The sequence below is a fragment of the Manis pentadactyla genome, chromosome 10, assembly GCF_030020395.1.
Source record: "Manis pentadactyla isolate mManPen7 chromosome 10, mManPen7.hap1, whole genome shotgun sequence".
Lineage (NCBI taxonomy): Eukaryota > Metazoa > Chordata > Mammalia > Pholidota > Manidae > Manis > Manis pentadactyla.
The window spans coordinates 103,870,246-103,894,747 of NC_080028.1; the positions used below are offsets into that span (position 1 = coordinate 103,870,246).

The 24,502-nt window shown below is 56.6% G+C and overlaps 2 protein-coding genes and 1 long non-coding RNA gene across 4 annotated transcripts in view; 1 reads left to right on the top strand and 2 right to left on the bottom strand.

Moving 5' to 3' along the window:
* MAD1L1 (mitotic arrest deficient 1 like 1) overlaps nt 1-3,449 on the top strand; it is a 415,678-nt gene extending 412,229 nt beyond the window's left edge. The window contains exon 18 of the mRNA XM_036932840.2: nt 3,150-3,449. Coding sequence (XP_036788735.2) covers nt 3,150-3,152 — 3 coding nt within the window. The 3' untranslated portion in view covers nt 3,153-3,449. The remainder of the gene's footprint in view (nt 1-3,149) is intronic.
* LOC130679186 (uncharacterized) overlaps nt 1-24,502 on the bottom strand; it is a 73,155-nt gene that overhangs the window by 30,971 nt on the left and 17,682 nt on the right. The gene's annotated exons all lie outside the window — the stretch shown is intronic.
* The window catches only part of ELFN1 (extracellular leucine rich repeat and fibronectin type III domain containing 1), a 63,002-nt gene that overhangs the window by 16,596 nt on the left and 21,904 nt on the right, over nt 1-24,502 (bottom strand). The gene's annotated exons all lie outside the window — the stretch shown is intronic.

Here is a 24,502-nt window from a genome sequence, read left to right on the forward strand (position 1 = left end):
GCCAGATGCCATGTCATGTATTTCACAATTAAAAACTTAGAAAGCAATGTTGGGGGTCTCCTTACAGGGACCACAGGAGGTTTCAGGTGGCAGGGGCTGGATGCAGGCCCCCCGCACCTCCGCAACTCCCCTGGCCCCAGGCAGTGCGGCAGGCATGTTAGGCTGGAGGGGAGAGCGTTCAGGTGCTTGTGGCGTTATTCTTTGTGCCTTTCGCTGCACTAAATATTTTATAATTAATGAAATATTTATTAGAGGTTCTTTAAATATTTGAGACACCTTCAATATTTCATAATAAACGTTAAACTGTTTTGAAAAGGGACAGGCTGCCATGTGCAACTGAGCTCCCTGTCGCCAGAAGTATGCGAAGGAGCGGCAGGGTGCCAGAGGGCACAACCTCTGGTGTGGGGCAGACTGAGGCAGAGGTTCCCAAGCAGGAAAACAAAATTGCTTGTGAGCTTCCCACACACAGGGGCTCCCAGAGCCACCGTGCATCATGGCTCAGTGGGCTGGGCGAAGGGCCCAGCACCTGCCCATGACCCTCATCAGGCGGGGCACATTCCAGGTAGCGCTCTGGCGCCTCTGGCCCCAAGGACCAGGCCTGACTACTCAGGTCCCTGCCCAGCTCCACCTATCCCAGGGGAGGGGGGCTGGGCGGTGACAGGAGGCTGCGGGTCTCCCAGCCACTGAGTAGAGGATGAAATGCCCCTGCCAGAGCTACAGGCCAGGGCCTGGGTACAGGGGTGCTAGGGCTTCACCGCAGACACAGACGCTGAGGACCAGCTGGGAAGACGCGGCCTCAGGATGGCAGTGGGGTCCAGGCTGGAAGGGGGCCTGGGCCCTCTCGCCTCCCTTCTGGGCTTCCCGCAGTCACCTCGCCATCCTTGAGCATCCCAGCCATACGGTGACTGGCGACGTCTGGGGTGGCACCCCCCTCAGTGCTGCCTACGACCGTGAGCCTCTCCCGGCTTTCACACACACAGAACTGGGACGCACCGAACTCGGCAGGCGTCATGCCCTGCAGTGGTTCCCATGGGGGCCGCATTTCCATCCCACTAGCCGTGGCTTTGATGCTCTGGCCTGCCTCCTCCTGGACAACAGAGTCTGAAGCACCTACAGGTACCAGGCACCACCCCGGGGCAAGACACAGACAGAGAGGTGACTATTTGGGAAGGGGCCTGAGGAAACATGTCATGAGAGCCTCCCAACTTTGGCCTGTGCCTTGTAAGGCACTCATAGGCCCAGATGGGGAGAGAGATTTTCCCAGGGTCACACAGCAAGGTGGGGACTAGGACCTGGTCCTCCCAACCACTCTCCAGTGGGCTCCCGTGTCCCCTACAGACATCGAGGCATGCAGTACCCCAGGGCTGGGAGGCCAGGAGGAGGCCAAGCAATTACCTCGTAGCCAGGCCCCTTCTGCCCACCCCAACCTACAGCACAGTGAAGGTCACCCAATCCTGTGGGCTGCTTCCTCAGAAAGCCAGCTGCCCCACAGGGCTGAATTTGGTTATAATGATACCAGCTGACTGTTACCAAATGTTTGACTTTACAAGTGCCGACACACGTTTATTTAAATGCTATTAACATACGGCAACATGATGAAGTGGATAATCTCTGCGCTTCTCACTGCATGAGGAAACTGAGGCACTGGGGACAATGTGGAGAGCAAGGAGACCTCAGTGTATGGTGAGGCCAGGACCCGGGCCAGGCAGACAGCAGGGCATCTGCATCATGAGGAGTGAGGCCACGCGTCTCTGTTTAGTCATTACTTCCGATAATAAGGACGCGATGTACTCTGTCCTGTAACAGCAGCCTGTTCTGTGGATGGGGCCACTCAGAAGGGGCCACTGAGGGCTTAGTAGCCAAGAGGCAAGTCACACTGGGTGAACAGACTGCTGCGGGACAGCAATGGGTGTGCAGAGAGTCACAAGGAGGCCACACGGTCACTGAAGGTCCAGTGACAGTGTTCACGTTCAGGCCAGGTGGGGGCAGACACGGATGGAAGCAAGGGGCACAGACTGTGCCCGATGGAAATGCGCCAGACGTGCAGACAGACGAGCATGTCCACAGCAGCTGGACGATCCACAGAGCAAGGCTAACGTGCTGGCACGGCCACGCGGTGGAACGTGGTCACAGAGCAATAAAGACGAGCAGACCGTGACAAGGCCACATGGCCAAACGCCACAAGCACAAAGCTGAGCAAGCCATTACACTGTTCCAAAGTGGGCAAAACAATGAGGTTAGGGGGTGGCTAGTGGCTACCCTGGTGGGAGCAACTGGCAGGGGATGTGAGGAGGGCTCCGGGTACCCTGGGCACTGGTGACACTCAAGTGCTGGGGACATGGTGTGTCCAGTTCGTAAAAGCATGCCGAGCTGAAGATACTTACATGTGCTGTTCCAAGTATGTGGGACAGGTGTCTGCAGTGCAGCCATAACATCCATGTAACACACACAGCCTGCGCACAAAGGGCTCAGAACCCACTATGGAGGGAGTGGCAGAGGGCCAAGGCAGGCAGGTGCCGAGAGACCAGGTGCACATGCCATGGGCGAGGATGGATGTGCGGGGGCTGGCGGGGCTTGGGGAGGGAGCTGTCCCTGGGGATGGGCATCCCCAGGGACGGACCCTTATGAGGAAGGCAGCTTGGGGCTGCCTGACCCTCAGCTGGTCCTATTGGTGGGGAGGGTAGTGTGGAGAGGCAGGAAGGGTGGCGTTCAGCCCCCTGTGCTGTGGGCAGTCAGGACCCTGCACAGCTCCAGGCAGGCCCTACATGCTCTTGGAGGCAAAAATGGAGAAACCCGACCACCAGCCTCTGGGACAACCCACCTTCAGAACCACTAAACCCAGGCTCAGAGGGGCAACATGCTCGGGAGGAGGAAGGAGGGCCTGTCGAGAGACTCTGCTGTCAAGGGGGTGGCTGTGTCATTGACATTAACATGTCCCCAACCAGAAAATGGACAAGACGGTCGCCAGGTAGGTGCCCACACATCCTGGTTCGCCCAATGTCATTTATTATTTATTTATTACTATTACCTCACCTCCTCTTCTTACTCTCAAAAGCATTCTTGTTTAGACACTATATAGTCACCTTCCCTCTAGGGGACCTTTACTTTCAAAATGTGCTAATGATTTCCTCTTGCTTTGTAACTTTTAGTAAGAGCTGGCTTTCTGCCCAAAGTGAGGCCTGGGAGCGGGCTGGTCACCCCCAGCCTGATCTCCTGTCACCAGCCCAGCTGGCTGAGGACACCCTGCACCCCCTGCTTCCCACCATGTCCTGAGGCCCCGGATGTCCAAGGAGAAGGTGTAGCCAAGATCCCTTGTTAGTCACCAGCTTCTATTGCCTTCTTCCTTTACCACTTGAACTCCAAAGTTGGGGCTGGACCATGTGCAGAGGACATTTCCCCTCTCTTGCAGCTAGGTGAGGCCCGTGACCAAGTTCCAGCTAGTGGAATGTTGGGGGAGTTGAAGGACCCCACTGCGATCATCCCCTTAAGAGGAATGAGCATGCATGTTCCTTGCCTAGTTGGGATGCAGACGGATGGTGGGAGCTGAAGCAGCCACTCTGGGTCCAGACAGAAACCATGGGCAATGGTAACAGAGCTGCCCCACCAGCCCTGGGCCACTGAACTCTGAACCGTTCTGTGAACAAGAAATAAACTTCTATCTTATTAAACTACATAGTTTTGGAGGGCTTTGTTTTAATAGCTTGCCACAGCCTACAAGATGAGGGGCTTCTCACTCAGGAGAGTAGGGTCCTGGAGAAGGGGCTCAGCAAGACCAGGAGCTGCCCTGGGGGGCTGGAGGCTGGAGGAGGGGCAGGAATGCACCCTCTCAGGCAAGCCTGTCCTGCTGCCCCGTCTCACCTCTTCCCATCATCCCACCACAGCCCCAGCCTTGGCCACTTCCTGCACTGGGCACACACCCTCCACAGCAATGCCCTGCTCCTGCCATGCCTCACTCCTGGAAAGCCCTCCTCTTTGCCCCTCCAGGTCCTGCCCAACCCCCTCCAGGAAGCCAGGCTGTCCCGTCTGCTCCTCTGAGCTCTGTGCATTCACAGCTCACGCACGTGAGCCATATTCCCTGCCAGACCTGGACTCCCAGGGGCCCTCAACTGCCCTGTGTCCCCCTGTGCAGGGAGCACACAGTAGGACCAGTGTATGCTCCACCCCACCAGCCCCGCACAGGAGTCTCAGTGTCAGCTGGCAGCCCTGGAACCCTGGGCGGCTTCAGGACCGAATTGCAAGCAGCTGGGCTGGAGACACTCTCATGTCCAAGGCAAGGGGCAGCCCGGAGCAGTCTGGGCAGGGCAGGCGCCTCCCAGTACCCCGGAGCTCCATCCAGAGAGCAGCAGACTGCACCACCGGTCACAAGCACGACTTGGACCACTGGGCACAGTCTTTGGGCCCCACACTTAGCCTGCTCACCTCCATTCCCTGGGGGCAGTGGTGTTAGGCTTCTTTCATTCGGGGTCACTATCCTGGCTGAGCTCAGGCACAGAAAGGGCCTGCACACACTAGGTGCTCAGCAAACACTCCTCCCTCCTGCACTTCCCGCAGAAGAAACTGTCCAAGCTCTGGGCCACGTCCCTGCACATAAAATCATTACTATGAAAAAAACACCTCGGCTCGAGTCCCTTCCGGCTCCCGTGCCCCAACCTGCCGCCCGCTCCAGGCCGCTCCGAGCCCCGCTCCGCCCCATCTGCCCCTCTTCTCCTGTCACCACCTCTTCCCGACGGGTCCCCAGGCTCCTCACATGCCCGCTGCCCCACTCCAGCTGCTGGATTCACAGCTCACGGTGTGTGTGTGTGTGTGTGGTGGGGGGTGGGGGGCAGTGCTGCTGGGGAGTGAGGCTGCAGCCGAGGCTGAGTCACTGGGGCTGAGCATGCAGAGGGGAGAGGCAGGGAGGGCAGGGTGACAGCGGGCACCCACCCACTCATGTGCGGAATGTACACGTCGGTGAAGCAGCAGGCAGGAAGCAGAGGACGCCTAGGTGGTGTGCCCCCCATTCATTTAATCAAAGAGCCACAAGCAGCAGCCATCTCCCCCTCACATGGATGAAGAACACAGAAAGGTTCAGTGACTTGCCGCTGATTGCACAGCTGGTCAGCAGGGGAACCTGGGGCCTGTAGGGGGTCCCCTGCATTGGTGCCAAGAGGAGTCAGAGGCCAGAGGTCACAGGCAGGACTAAGGTCTATGAGGGGAGGAGGTAAGGGGGAGCTCAGGCTGAAAGGCAAAGCCTGTGGCAGGGGGCAGAGCAGGGCAGGACCCAAGAACCCAGGCCTGAAGGGGAAGGGGTCCCCAGGGCCTGCAAGCCAGAGAGAGGCCAGAGGCAGAGGCATCGGAGGCCTTGCTCCCTCTTGCTAGTTAAGTCCAGGAACCATGGGATACACATTCTACAGGAAATGAGAAAGATTAAGGTCTAGGAGCAGACACATGGCCCCTGCAGCCCAGCCTGACCTCCAGCTGGAGGGACAAGACAGCCAAGGAGGGGGTCTGGGAGAGGCCAGGGCCCCTGGACTACCAGAGGGCCAGTGGTGGGTGCGGGGAGCTCCATACAAGCTGACTGGGCATCTGGAGCTGGGCCCTTGCCGATAGAGAGGGAGCCTGGGGATGTCCTGGGACAGGGCAGTGACACAAGTGCCAGCACATGGCCTCATGAAGGGTCTACTGCCTAGAAACTAGTAGGCACTGAGTGAGTATCTGGTGAATAGAACTATTTAGTGAGAACCAACCATGGGCAGCAGTGGGCCACAGAGAGCAGGCTCAGGAGCCCACGGTTATCTTCCTGATCACACATAACAGACTCAGCCAACATATTCCCTTCCTTCCCTGTGCCTTTTCCTGCCTGAGGTACAGACACAATGGCTGGAGGTGCAGCAGCTATCTTGAGGCCATGAGGACAACCGCTAATGGCTGAGGAGGAGGCACTGTGAACCTGGATGCTGACTACTTCCTCAGGCTGTGCACCACCCCCACTGCCACCCTATTTACATGAGCAAAACTAGGGTGCACACAGTGGTCAGGTTTCTGTCTTGAGGAGCCAACTTCAATCCCTAGTTGACACAGCATAAAATAATGCTGAATAATTTGATCAGAAAGTTACTCTCAATTTAATTCTTCTCAGTGTGTCTGATTACATTAAAAAAAAAAAAAAGCCCCAGATCAGGGCTGGTAAGTCTTCAACACCTCTGTACACTGGCTGCTCTCCCTCTTTAATAAAGCAGTAGCAGGCCTCAGGCTCCAAGCCTCCCCTGGGCTACGGAATCCAACTAGAATTTAATAACAATGTTTTGTTTCCACTGAATTTATTTTTATGATTATGAATTCTATTTATGGCCAAGGAGACTTGTTTTCCATTTGTAGTAGTGCTATAAAACCTCCCTTTCAAATAAATGTATTTAAGTTTCTTAAAAGTGAATTTACTTAGAGAAAAATGGTAAGAACATAATGGGGGCACACGGAGGCCACTGTCCAGCCCGGCAGGTCCTCCGCTCAGAACAGTCTGCCCCAGGCACCGGGAGGGAGGCCGCGAAGGGTGAGGCCAGCACCCAGTGCACGCGGGGATCTGATGCACCCTGCGGGCTGAGTCTCTGTCCTCTGTCCAGCCTGGGGCGGAGGTGGATGGCAGGAGCCCTGGTGCTGGGCACCTCTGAAAGATGAAGGCTCAGTCATGAGCTGGACAATCAGAAGATGAGCTGTGGCAGGGGTTTGAAGCTGTCTTGTAACCAAGCCACTAACTCAAAGTCCCAGGTTCCTTCTAGCCTGCCTGTGTGAGGCCCGACTGACTTCAAAGACTGGGGCTGGGGAGCCGGAGTGACCTTTTGCTAATTAGCTCGGGCTGTTTGCTCTGCAGCCGCCAGCTGATCTCTGGACAGCAGCTCTGACTCCAGCCACTGCCGCCCGTCACCATCCGGCAGATAAATAACTGCTCTTGGAGTGGCGGGGGAGGGGAGCCGGGGCTGTGCTGAGGGCTGGGGGAGGGGCGGGGCGGGGCTGGAGGGAAGGGTGGGCAAGACGCTGGGATGTCACGCCAGCTCTGCTGGGAAAGAATCACGCCCACTTCTCAGAGAAGGAAACCGAGGCCTAGGGAGAGCAGGGGTCTCCCAGAGGACGCTGGGATCTAGCTCTGCCAGTTGCCAGACCCTCTCTCTGAGGCGCTTCCCCTGCACTCACCCGCAGCCCTGGGCAGCTTAGCCTGGCTCTGTCCCTGGTGCTGAACCAGGAGCTGGGCCAAGTCCAGCAGGTCGCCTGGGGTCATCCGAACACAGGGAAGGTTCCTTCTGGACTCTTAGTCATCGCGTCAATAAAAAGCAACTTCTAGGGACGAGGCCTTAGGACCAGGAAATGGAGGAGGGAGGCAGGAACAGAACTGAGAAAGTTCGGCTTGCTGAATGACAAAATGTTCTGTCTGGAAGGGATGGCGGCAACGTGCCCAACCCCCGTGTTCCTGAAGACCTAGCGTGGTGTCCACAAATCCGCCAGCCCCACAGAAGCCGTGGGCCATCTGCTTTGCCACCTGCCTTCTTAGGTAGGCCAGGCTGGGACACATCCCATCCATTCATTCAACAAACATTCATTCAGTGTCTGCCACCTGCCAGGCTCAGGAGGCTGACAAGCAGAACACACAGCCTGCGGTGAGTGAGAGAAGCTGGCGCTGTTCGGGCCTCATGAGGGTTCCAGCTGAGGCCTGGGGGTCCCACCCCACTGAGGCGAGCCTGACATAGGCTGGGAAGAAGGGCACCCCTGGAGGGACGGGGAGACTGCATTTGTCTAATGGGACATACCAGACTTCTATTTCATGTTCAGGGCCAGGGCAATACCCCCACTATTTCTTGAGTAACTTCTGTATTGCCAGGCAATTCACACATCCCACACCAATGCTCACCTTAAGGGAGAGGTTGTTACCTCTGTTGTACAGGTAAAAGAACGGAGGTCAGAGGCAGTAAGTGACTTTCCTAGCATCCCACATCCAAAAACCAGCAGAATGGGGTCTGACCCAGTCACTTCAAAGACAGATGCACTTGGGGGAGAGGATATTCTAGGCAAAGGTACAGAGGCAGGAAAGCACAGGGCTGTCACCAGGAGCCTCAGCCTGCCTGGGATGTCCTGCACCCCCATGGCCATGCCAGTGGCCTGAGGTCAGCACCAACAAGCCTGCCCAGCATGGCCTTAATTGTTCTTGCTCCTCTGCAGCCCTGGGCCTCAACGTGTCCTCTCTGCCACTGTTGTCATGCCCTACTGCATGTGGGTCTCGGTCTGGACATCCGTGGTGTGGTCAGAGCTGATTCCCCCTGACTGGCCTGTTCTCAGTGACTCCCAGCCTAGGGAATATCATCAAGGTCCTTGCAGAGACCGTTGTGTCTCCAATAGGGAGACCAGGCCCCAGAGGGTCAGGTGCTGTCACTGTCACGTGCCGCAGGGAACTGGTGGCAGGGACGTAGTCAGAAGCCAGTCTCCCCAGCACCTTGATGGTGCTGGCTGAAGGGACGGGGCACGGTGCGGAATGAATTGTGCATTCTCACGCCCATCCCTCTTTCTAGACTTGATGCTCCTAGAGACACACGTGCACCACGGCAGCCAGGGCCTGGCAAATGGCAGCCACTCGACGGACATCTGAGGAGTGGCTGCAGCAGTGGTGCCCAGGTAGCTTGACACACCCATGACCTACCTGGCTCAGCTCTCCAACCACCCCCCACCCCAGCCCCAGTTCCAGCTAGACGGCTTGTACTCTGCTCCCACCCACGAAGAGCTGACCCCACCCCAGGGCTTTCGCACTTTGGTCCGTCTGCCCACAGCCCCTGCCGCCTGCTCTTGTGGCAGGTGCCTCTCCACCCTCAGGCCTCCCCATCACGGTCACCTCCTAGAAGTCTCACCTCAAAGCCACAGAGGAGTCTGGGGAGCCATCTGACCACCGGCAGAAAAAGGCATATCTCTGGAGCTCCTAGGAGTCTCTGTTTCCCCCACAGAATGAAGGGGAGAGCCCCACAAATTCCCAAACACCCCCTCTCAGTTGTTAGAATCAGCAAAGCCTGAGTATCAAGTTCACTTTAAATAAACTCAATCTACAAAACTCTTTAACATCTAAATACAGCAGGTAAGCAACCTATGTGAAAACCCAACATCCACTATTCAATGTGCTGTCATTTGCCAACAGCACCTCCCACTGGTCAACTGAGATATCACAACCCAGCTCCACCAGACAAAGAAACTCAGGATGACGGCACCTACGTTCCAACCAGGTTTGAAAATTGCCAGGTCCAAGTCCCAGAACCCCATGAAGTACCTATAGCTTGGAGAATCTGAAGCTACAGTTGACAGAAGAGGGCATAGCTGTGGTTTCTGAAAGTGCTAAAGGAAAATAACTTGTCCAGCTCCTCGCATGCTGGAGGGAAACTCCCAGCAGATACCACACAGCTGGGTCACTAGAACATTAGTCAGGCCATTGGGGGAGCCACCTCAACCCCTGCTAGTTACCTACATATTCGCTTCAGCATTTCGAAAAATTGTTTTCCATATATGAACCTGTTTTTCAAATATACGATGTAAGTCAACACCAGCATATGCCACATTGTACATACAGTGGTTTTATGCTCATCTATTCCCATGAAGTGGTATTAATCTCTTTTAACCCACTAGGCTACCCTGGCATCAGGGGAGGATACCTGATGGGCCCTGAGCCCCAAACCCCCAGCTCCTCTGGTCAAATCCAGCCCATCATCTTTCACCCATTCTCTCCACTGGATAGGCAAGACCCCTGAATGGGAGTCAATCCCAAAGGGACATTCATTTCTGCAGCCAAATCTGAGCCCATCTCCTTCCAGGCCTGTCCCGTGGCACCAGCATGCCTGTCTCAGGCGAATGGCCCTGCCCACCTTGCTGGCAGTGTCTGGTAAAGCTAGCGCAGTCCGCCTGCCGGTGACCTGGCCCTGCTCCGAGGCACAGTCTGGAGGACTCCTCCCTGTGGGTGCCCCAGTCATCCTCACCTCATTTCAGGACATGGAGGAAGAGCCTGGGTCCAGACAAGGTGTAGGACAAATGGTCACCAAGGCAACTTCCACTGCATCTAGACAGGAGGGAAGGTCGTAAGAAGGGAAAGGCAACAGAACCTGCAGCCTGCTCTACTTCCAGAAGAGTCTCTGCCAGAGCCGCAGGGACATGGGCCCTGTGCACACTGACTTTATGCATGTTACACCTCCAAAAACAAAAACGGAGGGGCCAGGTCTTCCCAATGCACCAGGAGGCACCCTAGAGTGAGGGCAGAGGGCAGGGAGAGCAGAGGACACAGAGGCAAGGGCTCAGCAGAATGCAGAGAAGAGCCAGCATGTGGCCACCAGCTCCTGCCCCTGCTGCTGCCTGGGGGTGGGGTGGGGCCCCAGAAACTCCAGGTACCCTGGATTGGCACAAATAGTAAAGCCTAAGCACATCCACGACCTGACTGCCTTGCCCCCATGAGATGGAGGCATACAAAACTGAGAAAAGCTAGTAAGCAAAGACCCCAGGTGAATTGAGCAGAACTGTCCCTGCCCCCCCTGCCCCCACAACAGCCAGGGCTCTCTGCAGGCAGCCCCCACCCCTAGGGCACCAGGCCAGGGAGTGAACCATGCCAGTAAACAGGAGCCTTAGGCAGTGGCTGGTGTAGGAGGGCACATTTGACTGGCTGGTGGGCAAATCATGCTCCACCTCCTCACCTCCCCCCCACAAGGCAGGTCATCCATTTGTCCACTGTTCACTGGACCAGCCCCAGCAGACAGAGAAGTGGCATCTGTGCCAGGGGCTTTCCATACCATGCACACACACTCTGTTCACCTGACCCCCATTTTGCAGACAGGAAACCTGAGGCTGGAAGGGGAGCCCTCTTCCCAGGGGAACACAGCTGAGACAGAGTCACATGTGGACAAAGCCTGCATCCACCACACTGAAGGCCCGTAGGTATGGGGCTGGGGACCGGTGCACCTTGAGCCCCTGGAGGGCCAGGCAAGGGCCAGGAGGGGTCCTTACGCTCAGTCTGCCCACACCCCCAGGCTCCACTCAGATCCTCCCGCAGGCTCCTGGGCAGGAACAGGAAGGATGGGCCAGAGAACCTGCAGGGCGGGTATGTGTGCAAATAGGCTAGTGAGTGGCATGTAATTACCTGAAACTGTTGCTTAGGAGCGGATGTAAATAACCAAAAAATACGTGGGGAAGTTGGGGGTGGGGTGCTCATCAATTAGAGCTAATTACTCAACAGCTAATTGAAATAATGGCCTGTATTTGAATATGCTAATGAGGCTGAACCTGCCTCAAAAAGGAAATTGGAATAAAAACAGAGGAAATGTGGGCCTCCCACTGCCTGGTCCCATAGGAGGCTGCCTGCTAGCTGAGACCTCAGCGCAGGGCCCAGGGCCCAGGGCCCAGGGCCCATATCCCCTCCCACCTCCAGGCATTGACCCAGTGGGGCTGCCCCCTGGAGTGCCCACTCCCTGCTGTCTGCCAGCCGATGCCTGATCTCTGCTGGGTCCCAGCAACCCTGACAACACCAGCAGGGCTCTGCAGCTGTCCCGGCCCAGGGAGCAAAGCCCCAGAGGAGAAGCAAGCACGCATGGTGCATGCCCGCTGTATACCCAGGTGAGGAGATGGCTTGGAACTCAGTGCAGCTGGTGGTGAGCAGGGAGGTCCAGGGCGTGGGCTTCTAGACACTCTCAGGCTTACCAGCAAAGCTGTCTGAAGGCAGAACCTGCACCACCTCACATGTGAGCAGAGGCCAGGCCATCCCATGGGAGCTCTGACCTCCCTCCTGGTCTGAGAGGGCTCCTTCCCACAAGGGCTGGGTCCCTGCCTGGAGCTTTCCCCTTTGCATCAGCATAACCTGCAGACCCACCGACCACACGTGTGCACACACTGCTGTACCCCACACGGGCTTGTCCAGGCTTGGGTACCCCATGTGCATGCGCTGGCCCACCCTGGGCCTAAAGCGGCGTGTGTTCCCGGGGGTGCTGACCACAGAGGGGCCTGAGGGCTGGCGTGCAGCCCTGCAGGCCCCACCCGCCGCTGGCTAACGCCCTTCCTTTCCCCAGTTGGTCCAGCCCAGAGCGAGCATCACTCAGGTGGCACCCCCGGTGTGAACCACCAGCTCCTGTCCAACGTGGGGTTGGCGGGAGGCCTCTCTGGAGCTGTGCTCCTCGTGGGAACTCGTGGGAACCAAGTTGATCACACAGCTTTAAGGTGGTGCTTGCATTGCTACTGGAGATCCAGGGGTCTGAGCAGCTGGCAGTAACGGACTGGCAGGATCTGTGTGGGGTGGACATGCAGTAGAGCTGGTGACCTGGGACACAGGAGCCCGGCTATGGGGGCCACATTGTGTGGGCAGATCTGAGAAGGTCCAGGCGGAGCATCGTGCAGTGGGAGACGCTTGAAAGAACAGAGCCATCCTGCTCTGCCCTCAAGGGCCAGGGAGGGTGGCAGAGCTGGCCTCTAAGCCACACACTCAAGCATGACCTCTACAAGCCCTGGAATGCCACGCCTCGGTTTCCCCTCCACAGAGCAGGGATCCCCCACTTGTCTGAATCCACAGGCCAGGGAGCTCCGAAAGCCTCAAGGACCACCTGGGCTAGAGGGGTCAAAGGTGAGGACCACCCCGAAAATGTGCGTGCACACAGCTTGTCTGATATCTGAGAGTGTACCAGGGCCCCCCAGTACCATCCAGGGAGCTAAGTCCCTGTTTTATAGAGGGGAATGCATCTGTGCAGGAATTCTGCAGATGGGAAACCGAGGCCCAAATCCACTGATAGAACTGCCTCGGGACCAGATGGTGCTGGGGGCTGGATGAAACAGCTCCCAAAGCTGGGGGTTCCCACTGCACAGACAGGTAAACTTAGGCTCTGAGAGGCCCAGCAACTGGCCCCAGGTTACATGGAGGTCTCTCTCCTAAGGCGCCTGTGTGCACAGTGGGGGGCCTGCACCCCACTATCTGGGTGCCCCTTTGGAGGGGCAGGAGCAGCCGTGAGGAGCAATGCCTGTACACGCCACCCCGGATTCTGGGCTGGAGGTAGGAGGTGCCCTAGACCGCCGCCTCCTTTCCAGTATGGGGACAACTTCAGCGACTGGTAAACGTCCGGGAGGGGCTGGGGAAAAGGAAAGCGCCCAAACTTGACATTTGCATTTCAAACTCTTATATCAGCAAAACAAATAACAGTAATTATACCATTTGCATATTTTCTGCGATGATTGTTTAGCGAGGTGGAGAGGAGGGGCTCCTGCTGACGCCAGCAGCCCGGCCTCCAGCAGCTGTGCCCGCACCCCCACCGCTCCCCACCATCCGTCTCCTTCCCACCCTCCAGACTGGGGGGGCCCCAGGGTGCCCTCTGTCAGGGCGGCCTCCCATTACCTGGGCCTGGCCTTACCTGTAAGGTGCCAGGCCCCCCATCTATGGAATGGGGGTGCTGCTGGGCACACAGGACTTGCAGGCGTGCCCCCCATGATCTGCCAACCTAAGACTTGCTCCTCCAGGCTCTGTCGTCCATCACTGGCTCCGACGCGGCCTGCTGTCCCCTGCAGGCGGCCACCTCAGGGCCTCTGCGCCTCCTGGGGCCCCTGCCTGCTTCCCCCCAGCTCTGCCCCAGCTGGCTCCTGATCACCAGGGGGCCCAGCTCTGGGGTCACCTCCCGACCACCTCAGGGCCTCTGCGCCTCCCGGGGCCCCTGCCTGTGTCCTCCCAGCTGGCTCCTGATCACCACAGGGCCCAGTGCTGAGGTCACCTCCCAACCACCTTGATAGGAAAGCAGGGTTGCCCCTCAGGGGCCAAGGATTCCCCCAGGCTTGAGCTGACCTTGAGCCCTGGCGGGCAAGCCACAACCCATGGCCTGACACACAGTAGGCACTCAGCGATCTGGATGCTCCAACATGAATTCCCTGCATTCAGTTGGGCAGCATTTGTCAGGCCCCTACTGTGCCCTGGAGTCCTTGCACTGACCCCAGAGAGGGGGAGGGGCGGCCTACGGGTCAGGTTCAGAATCCCAAGCTAGCCCTCCCTAGGTGCTGCAGTGGGTGGGCCTTCCTGGGGTCCCACAGGGTCCCACCTCACTTCCCGCCCCTTGGTCCCTCTAGGCAGGTCTCCACCCCTCCTGCCTAGGGGTGGGGTGTCAGGAGGAGCTGTATGGAGCGCAGCTGGACTGAGGAGGACAGACCCTGCCTGGCCCTCCTAGCAAGGCTCCAGAGGGGGTTTCCTCGCCCTGGGGGGCAGGCACAGGGGGCAGGCCCCGGGCTCCTCCCAGGTCTGGGTGACACGTGTGACTGTGTGCTGACCCCCGAGGAGGTGTGTGGGCTCCCACGGCCCCTGGTATATACGGTAGAGTCCCACCAGCTCTGCTGGCCAAGCTCTGTGCTCTTTCGCCACTGAGGGCCAGCTCCAGCAGAGAGGGGAGGGGGCCTCAGGAATTAATGTGGCAGAGATCCCAAAGCCAGGCCCCGTGACAAGCCTGCAGGGTGAGGGCTCATGGGTGTGGGAGGGCTGCCTGAGGTGCCCATGGTGGTGGGGGTGCTGGCTGGGCATGTGGGTGTGCGCTGTGTCTCTGCCTGGCCGTGCCATGTGCACATGTGACTGACCCATTCATATGTGTCTGCATGCGTGTGTCTGTGTGCATGTGTCTGTGTGTGTCTCTGGGTCTGTGAGTGTGCATGTGTGTGTGCACAAGTGTGTGTGTGTGCGTGCGCGTGGCTGGGTTGGATGGCACTCCCCAGGCCAGTATCATCTTTCTGGGTCAGGAAGCAGGAGGGTGCTATGTGCCCATCCCCCACAGCTCAGTCTGCGTGGAGTGAGGAAGGGAAGAGGCATGCCCCCACCCCATCAGAGTTCAGGGAGGAGGTGACCCTACATGCCATCCCACTGCTCTGCCCACCAGCGTCCTGTCACAGCTGGGCCTGGATCTTACCCAGAGACCACAGGAAACCCCCTCCTCACAGAAATGCTCCCTTCTCCCAAATAATGACCATGACCACAGAGAGGCCTTGCTGGAGGGCTCAGTAAACACCGTATGCATTTCCCCAAAGCCCCAAGAGGTGGCAACCCTGGTGTTATCATCCCTGGTTACCAGATGGAAAGACGAGGCTCAGAGAAGGAACACCACCAACCCAAGCTCACAGAGATGAACTGGGATTTCCTCTGGGTCTGCCTGACCCCTTGCTTCTGGCAGGATGTGTGCCCAGCGCATATGCTCCCAGTGATAGCACTTGACAGGACAGGGGTCACTGGCACCCCCACTTTGCAGGTGTGGAAACTGAGTCCCTAATACATTAAGAGACTTGCCCAAGATTACCCAGGATATTGCTGAACTAGGTTTACAGCTCTTTGCTTTTGACTGAAAGTCAGGCAGAGGCTGCACACAGGACTGTCCCAGTGGTAATTACAGCTCCTCAATCCCAGCGCTGGCTGCACACAATGCCACCTCCCTCCCTTTAATCTCTTCTCACTCAGCCTTGATGCTGGGAAGCCAGAGCCAGGAGACTTGGAAGTGCAAATAAGGCCCCATCCCCTGGTAAACCTGGAGCAGCAATTAACTCCTAGCTTCACACCCCACAGCCGTACAAATTCCAGATGGAGTAAACAGTTAAATATGAAATATTAAGCCATAAAAAAAGCTAGATGAAAACAGAATTCAATACTTATCAGTCCTCAGGAGGGAGAATAGTTATCCAAGCTCTGGAGAAATAGAATAAATTGTAAAAGAAAAGAGACGCAGATCTGACCATATAAAAATAAGGGAAAGGAACATAAAAAATAACAAAAAAGACAACATACACGGCAACACATTTGTGGCAAACATGACAGAGAAATGATAACTATCTACACTATGTGAAGAACTCACTCAAATTGACTAGGAAAACATCCACAATCTATAAACAAGTGGGTGGAGGAGCAAACATAAAGGAGAAAATACAGGTGCTTGACAAATATATGGGACGACGTTCAACTTCTTGCATAATCAGGAAAGTGCAAATTTTTAAAAATACAGTGAGATGCTATTTAGGCTCATCAAGCACTGATGTAAAAACAATAGCAAACAAACAAAAAAACCTGAAGACAACACCCGGTGCTGAGAAGTTTATGGTAAAACTGGCACAGCTATTTTGGAAAGACATTTGGCAATACACATCAAAAGCTCTTAAAATGAGCATAGCTTACAGCAGACAGCACACTTGATGGTAAAAGTAGAACTCTTTCTTGGAGATAAGAACTATACAAACAAGGATGGCTGCTACCACCACTTCCACTCAACACTGTGATCTCAGCCATTGCAGTAAGGCAAGAAAAAGAAATAAGAATCGTAAGATTCCAAAAGGAAGACATGAAACTCTTTATTCACAAGTTGTTATAATTGCAAACATAAAAATTCCCAAAATGCATAAATATAGTAATGGATAAGAGAGCTTAGTTAAAGTACTGGATATAAAATCCATGTACAAGTGTGGACTACATTTCTATACATCGGAAGTAAGAAAATGAACATTTATTAAAAAGTTAACACTGCAAATTGATCCATACTCTCAAAGCAATCGCAATCAAATCGCAGATTTTCTTCCTTCTGTGAAAACTCAATTCTAAAATTTACATGGAGGAGCAACAGGCTGAGAATGGCCCTAAATAAGAACAAGGCTCTACAACATTTTACTACGCTGATGGACAGTGATGGTAATGGGGTTTGTGGGGGGGACTTGGTGAAGGGGGGACCCTAGTAAACATAATGCTCTTCATGTAATTGTAGATTAATGATAGCAAAATTATAAAAAAAAAGAACAAGGCTTAGAGTAAGGTTTTTCTCTATAATTGTAACTTACGATGTAGCTACAGCAGTTGAGACAGTGTGTTCTTAGTCCAAGATCACACAAATGAACCCACGGGTCAGAACAGAAACTGACCTAGGAATCAACCTTTGACTGACCAAGGAGGCTCATAAATCAATGGGGAATGGAGAGACTGGTCATTAAATCAGATGGTCTACATGGGAGGAAGACGAAATTGAACCCCTACCTCATACCACACAAAAAATGAATTCCAGGTTGATCACAGACCTAAATGCGAAAAGAACTATGTGTTTTAGAACCTAACATCGATATTGATGACCTGAGCACAGGGAAGGATTTCTACAAGACTATATTGGTTGGGGGGAGTCTAGTAAACATAATGTTCTTCATGTATTATAGAATAATGATACCAAAATTTAAAAAATAAAAAATAATATATTGGTAAACATTACTACATAAAAATAAAGATTTTCTGCTCTTAAAAATATACTATAAAGAGAATAAAAACACAAGCCTCAAATGGTAGAAGATGGCCATCTTCTGTCTACCTGGAGGGAAACTATCTCATTCAGAATCTATGAGCAGCTCCTATAAATCAATGAGCAAAGTAGTCACCTCAATAATAACATGGGGAGAGGTCCTGAAAAGACATTTCATAAATAAGGACACACCAAACCAGAAAAGATGCTCGACTTCATTATTCATAAAGACAGAAATGCTTCCAAAGTCCAATGACATCTTGTGTTGGGGAAGATGTGGAATGGGAGGCTCTCATCCTCTGCTCTGGGGCACATTTACCACCATGTTGGGGAACAGTGGGGCATGGAGCTGCAGGTGCGCAGGGGGCGGCCCTCTCCCAGGTATAAACCTTAGATGCACACATGCACAACGGGAGACGGAGAAAGGCCCACCACAGCCCCAAACTGGAAAGACCCCTGAACACATCCCAGCACTGGCACCGCCACCACAGTGGCGGATAAATCTCCTCCAGATGCCGTCACCAGAAAAGACTGTACACACAGAAGTTCAGGAACGGGCTGGCCCAGAAGATACTGTACGCACTGCACATCATATCTCACAATTTAAAAAAAATCACAGAGGGTGGAAAGAAAGCCCATGCCCTTGAGCCAAGAATCCTCCTCCTAAGAGCCTATCAGGAAATACTGCCTGAGAGAGAGACACACACGGCTGTCCGGCCAAAGACTTCCACTGCCTCGTAACACAGAAGAGGAAAGAAACTGGAAACAACCTAAGTGCTCAATAACAGGGGAATGGCTTCATCAGCGATCACTCTCCCAGCCTGAATACCGCACCATCGTGTTCACAATAGCAATGAACACTTTGTCGCTTGGAAACCACTCAAGATCAGCGATGAGAAGACACAGCGAGCCCTTTCCCAGACAGGCAGAGCTACACATCCATAAAACACACGCTCCGGGTGTTCTGAGCAACACTGTCAGAACAGCCCCAACTGGAAGCAACAGACATGTAGGTCAACGGGAGAAGGGAGAGACAGACTGGGACATCCCGTACGCAGGAGACAGAGGTGCAGGAGCTGTCTCATTCAACAGCAAGGGCAAATCTGAGAGTGGTGTGTTCCCCAGCAGCAGCCAGAGTGAAGGAATATGTGCACGATGCGTGACTCCGTTCACACCACGCGCAGACCAGACAAGATGGTGCTTGGAGTGGCCACGGCTGCGGCTCCCCTGGGAAGGGTAAGGACCCAGAGAGGCCTCTGGTAGACATCTGGGGCTGGCTTCACCTTCTGAAAAATTCGCCGTGGATCTGTGAACTTTTCGATTTTTTTTTTTTTTTAAGGGTGATTGATACTAATTCCGTAACCAAGCGTCATCCTCAAAAGAAGAGGAGACCAGGCGAGGAACGAATCCTCTGAAGTGCTGATCTGCTCATCCCTCCTGGGCGGTGGGACCACAGTTTATTTATATTCCCTCTAGCATTCTCCTAATTTTCTTTAGTGAAGAAATATATATATGTATATAGCTTTTGAAATTAAAAAAAGAAATGATATATATGTATTTAAATGCCAGGCCAAAGAAATAAAAGGCGTGTGTGCCAATTACTAAGTGCTTTGAAGCTGGGGAGGCCCAGGGCTTGGATCCTGTGAGGCTTTGGCCAAGGCGTGGACCCCACCCCGCCCTCTCCGGGGGCCGGCCACTCCCCACCGGCAGGAGCTGAGTGCGAGTTTGCTGAGCAGGGTCCAGGCGAGCAGAGGGCGCAGCCCGGGGGAAAGGAAATCACAGCCGAGTGGGCAGGACCACGTGGGAGGCACAGACGGGAGGAGCCAAGGATTTCTAAGTGCTCTCTGGAAATATGCACAGGAAGCTTGAAATGAAGGTTGAGGGCCCCTCAGGCTCTAACCAGCTATAACTGTGGTGAGATCATCCCCGGAGGCGCCAGAGAGATGTGCGATGGACGGGCACCTGTGGCCTCTGCAGGGTGAGCGCGGAAAGCTGCATGTCCCCCACCTGCCCTGCCCCCTCCGCAGGCTGTGAGGCCCAGACCCCTGCGATTCAGGGGCACCAACTGTCCCCCAGGCCTCATTTCCCAGCAATCTCTGCCACGTCCCCCCACCCCCCACCAGCCAGGCCTGTCTTTAGACCCACTCCACAGGAGGGGAACCCGAGGGCGGGATAGCTCCCGCCATCCTGGAAGCAGGGCCTGGGGGCCTGGCGGGGGAGGTCCCTCCACCCTCTGCGACAGTTCAGCTCAGAGTGGGTTTGCCGGATGATGACAGATGCCTTGTGCTCACGGGCAGGCAACACTGAACCAGAAAGGCATATTCCCGGAAGGTGAGAGGGGGTAGCAGGCCCTGGAAAGGGCCTGAAATCACAGAGGAAGCACAGGAATTCGGCAAATACTGATTTTTGCGAATGTGCCATGGGGCCGACTGCCCTCCCACTCCGAACCCTTCTGACAGATGAGAAAACAGCATCAAGGCCCCGAGGCTGGGGGACATGTGGACAGATCTGACCCCAAACACCCCACAGGCCCACCTCAGCCCGGGGCCAAGCCCCTGGTGCTTAGCTCCATCCAGCAGAGGGACAGCCCAGGTTCCCAGAGACCAGGGTGGGCCATGATCCTGCGCATGACCCCCCCAACACCCTGACACCCCAGCAGGGGAGGAGGGGGCAGAAAGGGCTCATCTGTGTCTGTGGTGGACACGTGGGGTGAGACCCCGTCCCACCCCTCTGGGACCTGACCCAGCATCTCTCCCGCCGAGAGGTGGGACACCATCCTGTCCCCCTCCCTCATTGACAGCAAATCCTCCAACCTGGCTGGATGCCCCCTCAGAGAGAACAGTGCCTTCTCCCCAGTCTCCAGGGTGTGGGGGCTGGGCTTCGACCCCAGCCTGAAGGAGTCGGCGCGATGCCACCTCCTCTGAGAAGCCTCCCCAGCCTGCCCCACCGAAAGGAGCTGCCCTATAGCTGCCAAGCATTCACCCCAGGCCACAACCCCAGAGTCTGGGACCGCGGTGTTTTTCCCACTTCCCACTTGTTCAGGGCACCCCTCTCATGGGCAGGAACATGTCTGCCTCCTTCGCAGCTGTGGGGTGTCCAAACCAGCACAGGGCTCAGTGCACAGTGGGAGTTCCATCCATGCACACTCAGGAGGGTGCAGACTTTGGCTTGCCACCCCGGGGCCTGGCAGAGAACAGGCCCAGCAAGTCAATGTTTGCTGAGTGATGCTTGTAAATGAATGGATGGAGATCAATTAAGCCAAAACCAGTCAGGTTTTAAAAGTAGGAGCCACAATGGGGGCTGCATCCATCCTTTGCCCCTGAGTGCGATCTGGCCTAGGCCTGTGTCCATGGCTTGCTCCTGCCCTCCACTTGGGCATCTGGCTGGCCCCTGAGGGTGCAGCCCAAGGGCAGGAGACGTGGGCTGGCTCTGGGAGGGGGCCGGAAAGAGTCAGTGGGGTCCCCATCACCCCAGACCAGGGCCTGGGGTGCACAGGCCGTCAGGCTGCCAGCGTCTGAGTCAGCAGGAGTGTCTGCTGGCCTGATGAGCCCAGCCTGGCTGGGGGCTGGTCTCTAAAGTGGGGGAGCCAGCCCGCCCCCACGTATACCTAGTGCTCGCATGGAACACCGTGGCCTTGGCGGCAGCGTGCCCCTGCAGAACCTCACAAGGGGAAACCCCTTCCCTGGTGCTCAGAAGGCTGCACCGTCCCCAGTGCCTGGTGGCCCCGCAGGGGCAGCAGGGAGACTGGCCCCTCAGAGTGACCACCTCCAGCTGACAGAGCACTTTTTCTTCTGTGATGAATCTTAGGCCATTGGGACCAAGAGACTCGGGTGAGGGCTCCAGCGCCCCAGCCCCAAAGGGTCAGCCTCCAGGGTGATCCCCTGCGACCCAGAAGGGCCCTTCACCCATGGTGTGGCCAGTGGCCCTCCAAGCCAGTCCACGGTGGGCTGGCCGGGCGTGCTGACTGTGAAGTCCAAGCGTCCCAGCCTCATGCCCGAGCAGGGTCTGGGTGGTGGCCTCCTGTCTGGGAGCAGCTGGGAAACCCTCACTGGGGACCCGCTTCCAGTGTCACAGCACACGCCTAAGGATGACCAAGAAGCTAGGAATCCCCTCCGCAGCCCCCCCACCATCCATCCCCCAAGGCCCTTGGTGATGTCACCACTGTTGCCATGGGGACCCTGCCAGCTGAGCCGTGACTTCAGGTGGTTGGGGGGGCTGGGCTGGGCTGCCGGCTCTTGCAGCAAAGGTCCTGGATAATTAGCCAAATGGCAAAGGAGGCAGGGACGCCACCTGGCAGAGACCAGGGTGCGGGTTTAAGGCCAAGGCTCCAGTCCTGGAGCTGACTGGGCGTGGCTGAGTCCCACCCCTTATAGGAGGAGGAGGGACCACCTATCCTCAGCTGCGGGGGGGCATGGCCGAAGCTGCCTCAAGCCTCAGTTCCCCTCTCTAGAAAGTGGGACTGACACCCCAAACCGAGAGCTTCCAGCCATGCCTGTTGCCCTGGGGGCTGACAGCTCTAAATGGCAGGCTCACAGGGCCTCTTGTTAGACAAATGCCCGGCCATGCTAGTGGGCTGCTGCTCATCCTGCATGAATCACAGCCAGATGGGGGCTTCTGGCACCCGGTCCATCTAATCCTGCTCACAGGGGGCTGGAAGCTTTTGCTGGGGGAGGGGAAGTACCTTCACATCTTCCTGGAGCCTCCGCCTCTGGGGAGCCTGTCATACGCGCCCCGCCTGTCAGCACCAACTCGGGGCACCCAGATACCTGCTCTGTGCCTGGGGTTGCCATGGGGACAAGCTGGAGGGGTGCGTATGGGCACACCTGTCCGTGTGTACTCACACAAAGCTGTGGACATCGCTGAGGTGTTTACAGGGCTGTGCACACACACAGGTCTATAGACACGTCCTCACCCGTGAGCAGCATCTGTGACTACACACGTGCACACCTGCACCCATGGCTTCCCATCTGCAGGTGCTGTGTTCTCACACTGGGGTGTGAGCCCCGCACAGGTGGCACACAGGCACACATCCATCTGGGGTGCACATGGCCCACCAGGCCTTTAAGGGCCCTGCCTGACCTGGCCCCTGCAGCATGGAAGGAAGAGGTGCCTTCTCTTACTTTCGCTTCTTTAGTTCCATACCCTGCAGGCAGATGCAGGAAGCTTCCCCAGTTTTCAACTACAGAAACAGGGGCTCAGAGAATGAAGGTAACTTCCCAAGGCCACAGAGTTCTCAGTGGGTGATCTTCCTTGCACAGTGGAGCCCTGCCCTCCACCCAGCCAGAGGCATCTGCAGAAGAGGCAGGCAGGTCGCTGGCCCCATGCACTTCCTGTTTATGACTGCATCTAATATACAGGAGGAGCAGCAGAAGCCATTAATGTAATGCAATTTTCCACATTTGGAATGTTATGGCAGTGGCCGCTGCTGATGGGTGGCGATTTTTCTTGGCTGCCTCTTCCCAAGCTCCACTCAGACACACCCCCAACTCCAGCTCCCTCCCTGGCTCCTGGCCCCACTCCCTAAGCTGGCCAGGGTGCCATGGCCCTCCCACCCTGCAGGGAGAGAGAAGCCCTCCACCAGGATGGCCAGTAAGTAGACATGAGGCCACAGGGAGGCCTGGCTCATCCCTGCATCTATGAACAGTGCTACTGGGGCCCTCTAAGAGCCCAGTGTTAGCCAGGCAGGCTGGGCAGAGCTGCCCAGATCCCAGTGACCAACCCTGGGGGCAGGGGTGCAGCTGCAGCCCAGGGGAAGGGGGTCCCTCAATCAGAAAGGCCCCACACCCTCAGGAGGCCACAGCGCCTCCACCTGACACCAGCTTCCTGGTGCTTGGCACACACATGTCACAGTGCAGCTGGAGAAACTGAGGCCCAGAGTCAGAAGTGGCTGGTCCGAGATCCCAGAGCCAGGAAGTGGCAGTCACCAGGAGGCCTGACCCAGGTTGGTCACTACAGGAGGACAGGAGCTGCTGGTGCTGGCACACCCCTGCCAGCCACCCCGGCTGCCACAGGCACCCATGCACCAGTCCTGCTGGTGCTGGCACTGGGCTCGACGGGCAGACGTGGCTGGTCAGGAATGCAGACTCGGCCTTTAAAGACTCCAGTGATTTCACGCCACTGCATCTCCCTCTTCCCCAGCTGCCTGAGGCGCTGGGCTGCGTAGCTGAGGCCTAATGAGCTGTGAAGGTCCATGTTTCAAAGTTAAACATTGCCTGGGCAGCCTGGCCCCGGGCCAGGGCACAGCCTCCTAACACCCTGGGTGCAGGGCCATGACACCAGAACGGAAGGCTACAGCCTGCATGGACTCCCACAGAGCCCACCTCCCACCCGACACCCACAGAGAACCTGCCCCAGCAGCAGCCGGGGAGGACTGGGGGACTGGAGGACTCAGGGGGACCATGGGGGAGGCCCAGGGGGGACTGCAGGGGAGGACCAGGGGGACTAGAGGACTCAGGAGGACCAGCGGGACTGTGGGGGGAGGACCAGGGGGACCACAGGTGAGGACCACGGGGGTAGGACCCGGGGGACTACAGGAGGACAGTGGGGGGGGTGGGCCACAGGGGAGGACTGGGGGAGAGGACCAGGGGGACTGCAGGGGAGGACCGGGGGGACTGGAGGAATCAGGAGGGCGAGGGGGGAGGACTGGGAGGGCTGGAGGACTTGGGGGGACCACAGGGGAGGACCGGGGGGAAGGACCGGGGGGACTGCAGGGGAGGACCAGAGAGGACTCGAGGAGGACTGAGGGGACCATAGGGGAGGACTGGGGAGGAAGACTAGGGAAACTGCAGAGGAAGATCAGGGGGGACTCGAGGAGGACTGGGGGTACCACAGGGGAGGACTGGGGGGGAGGATCATGGAGACTGCAGGGGAGGACCCGAGGGACTACAGGAGGACAGTTGGGGGGAGACCACAGGGGAGGGCCTGGGGGGCCTGGGGGAGGGCCCAGGAGCTGGAAGCCCAGCCCAAGGCAGCCTTCACATGTGTCAATCCCACTCCTGCCACTTTACAGATGAGACAACTGACAAGGGGCTGCCAGTCCCCTACTGTCAGGGATGAGGGAGTCCCAGCCAACTCTGGCTCCCGCAGGGTCTGGCACAGGGCCAGGCACATAGAGGGTGCTAAGTGTTTACCACCAGGAGCAACTCACCCAGGGCTGCAGGGCAGCGAGCGGAGCCATGGATGGCGACCCCAGACCCACCCCACGCACTGGCCTGGGAGTGCACACACTGACCTCCATCTGCTGGGACCACTGC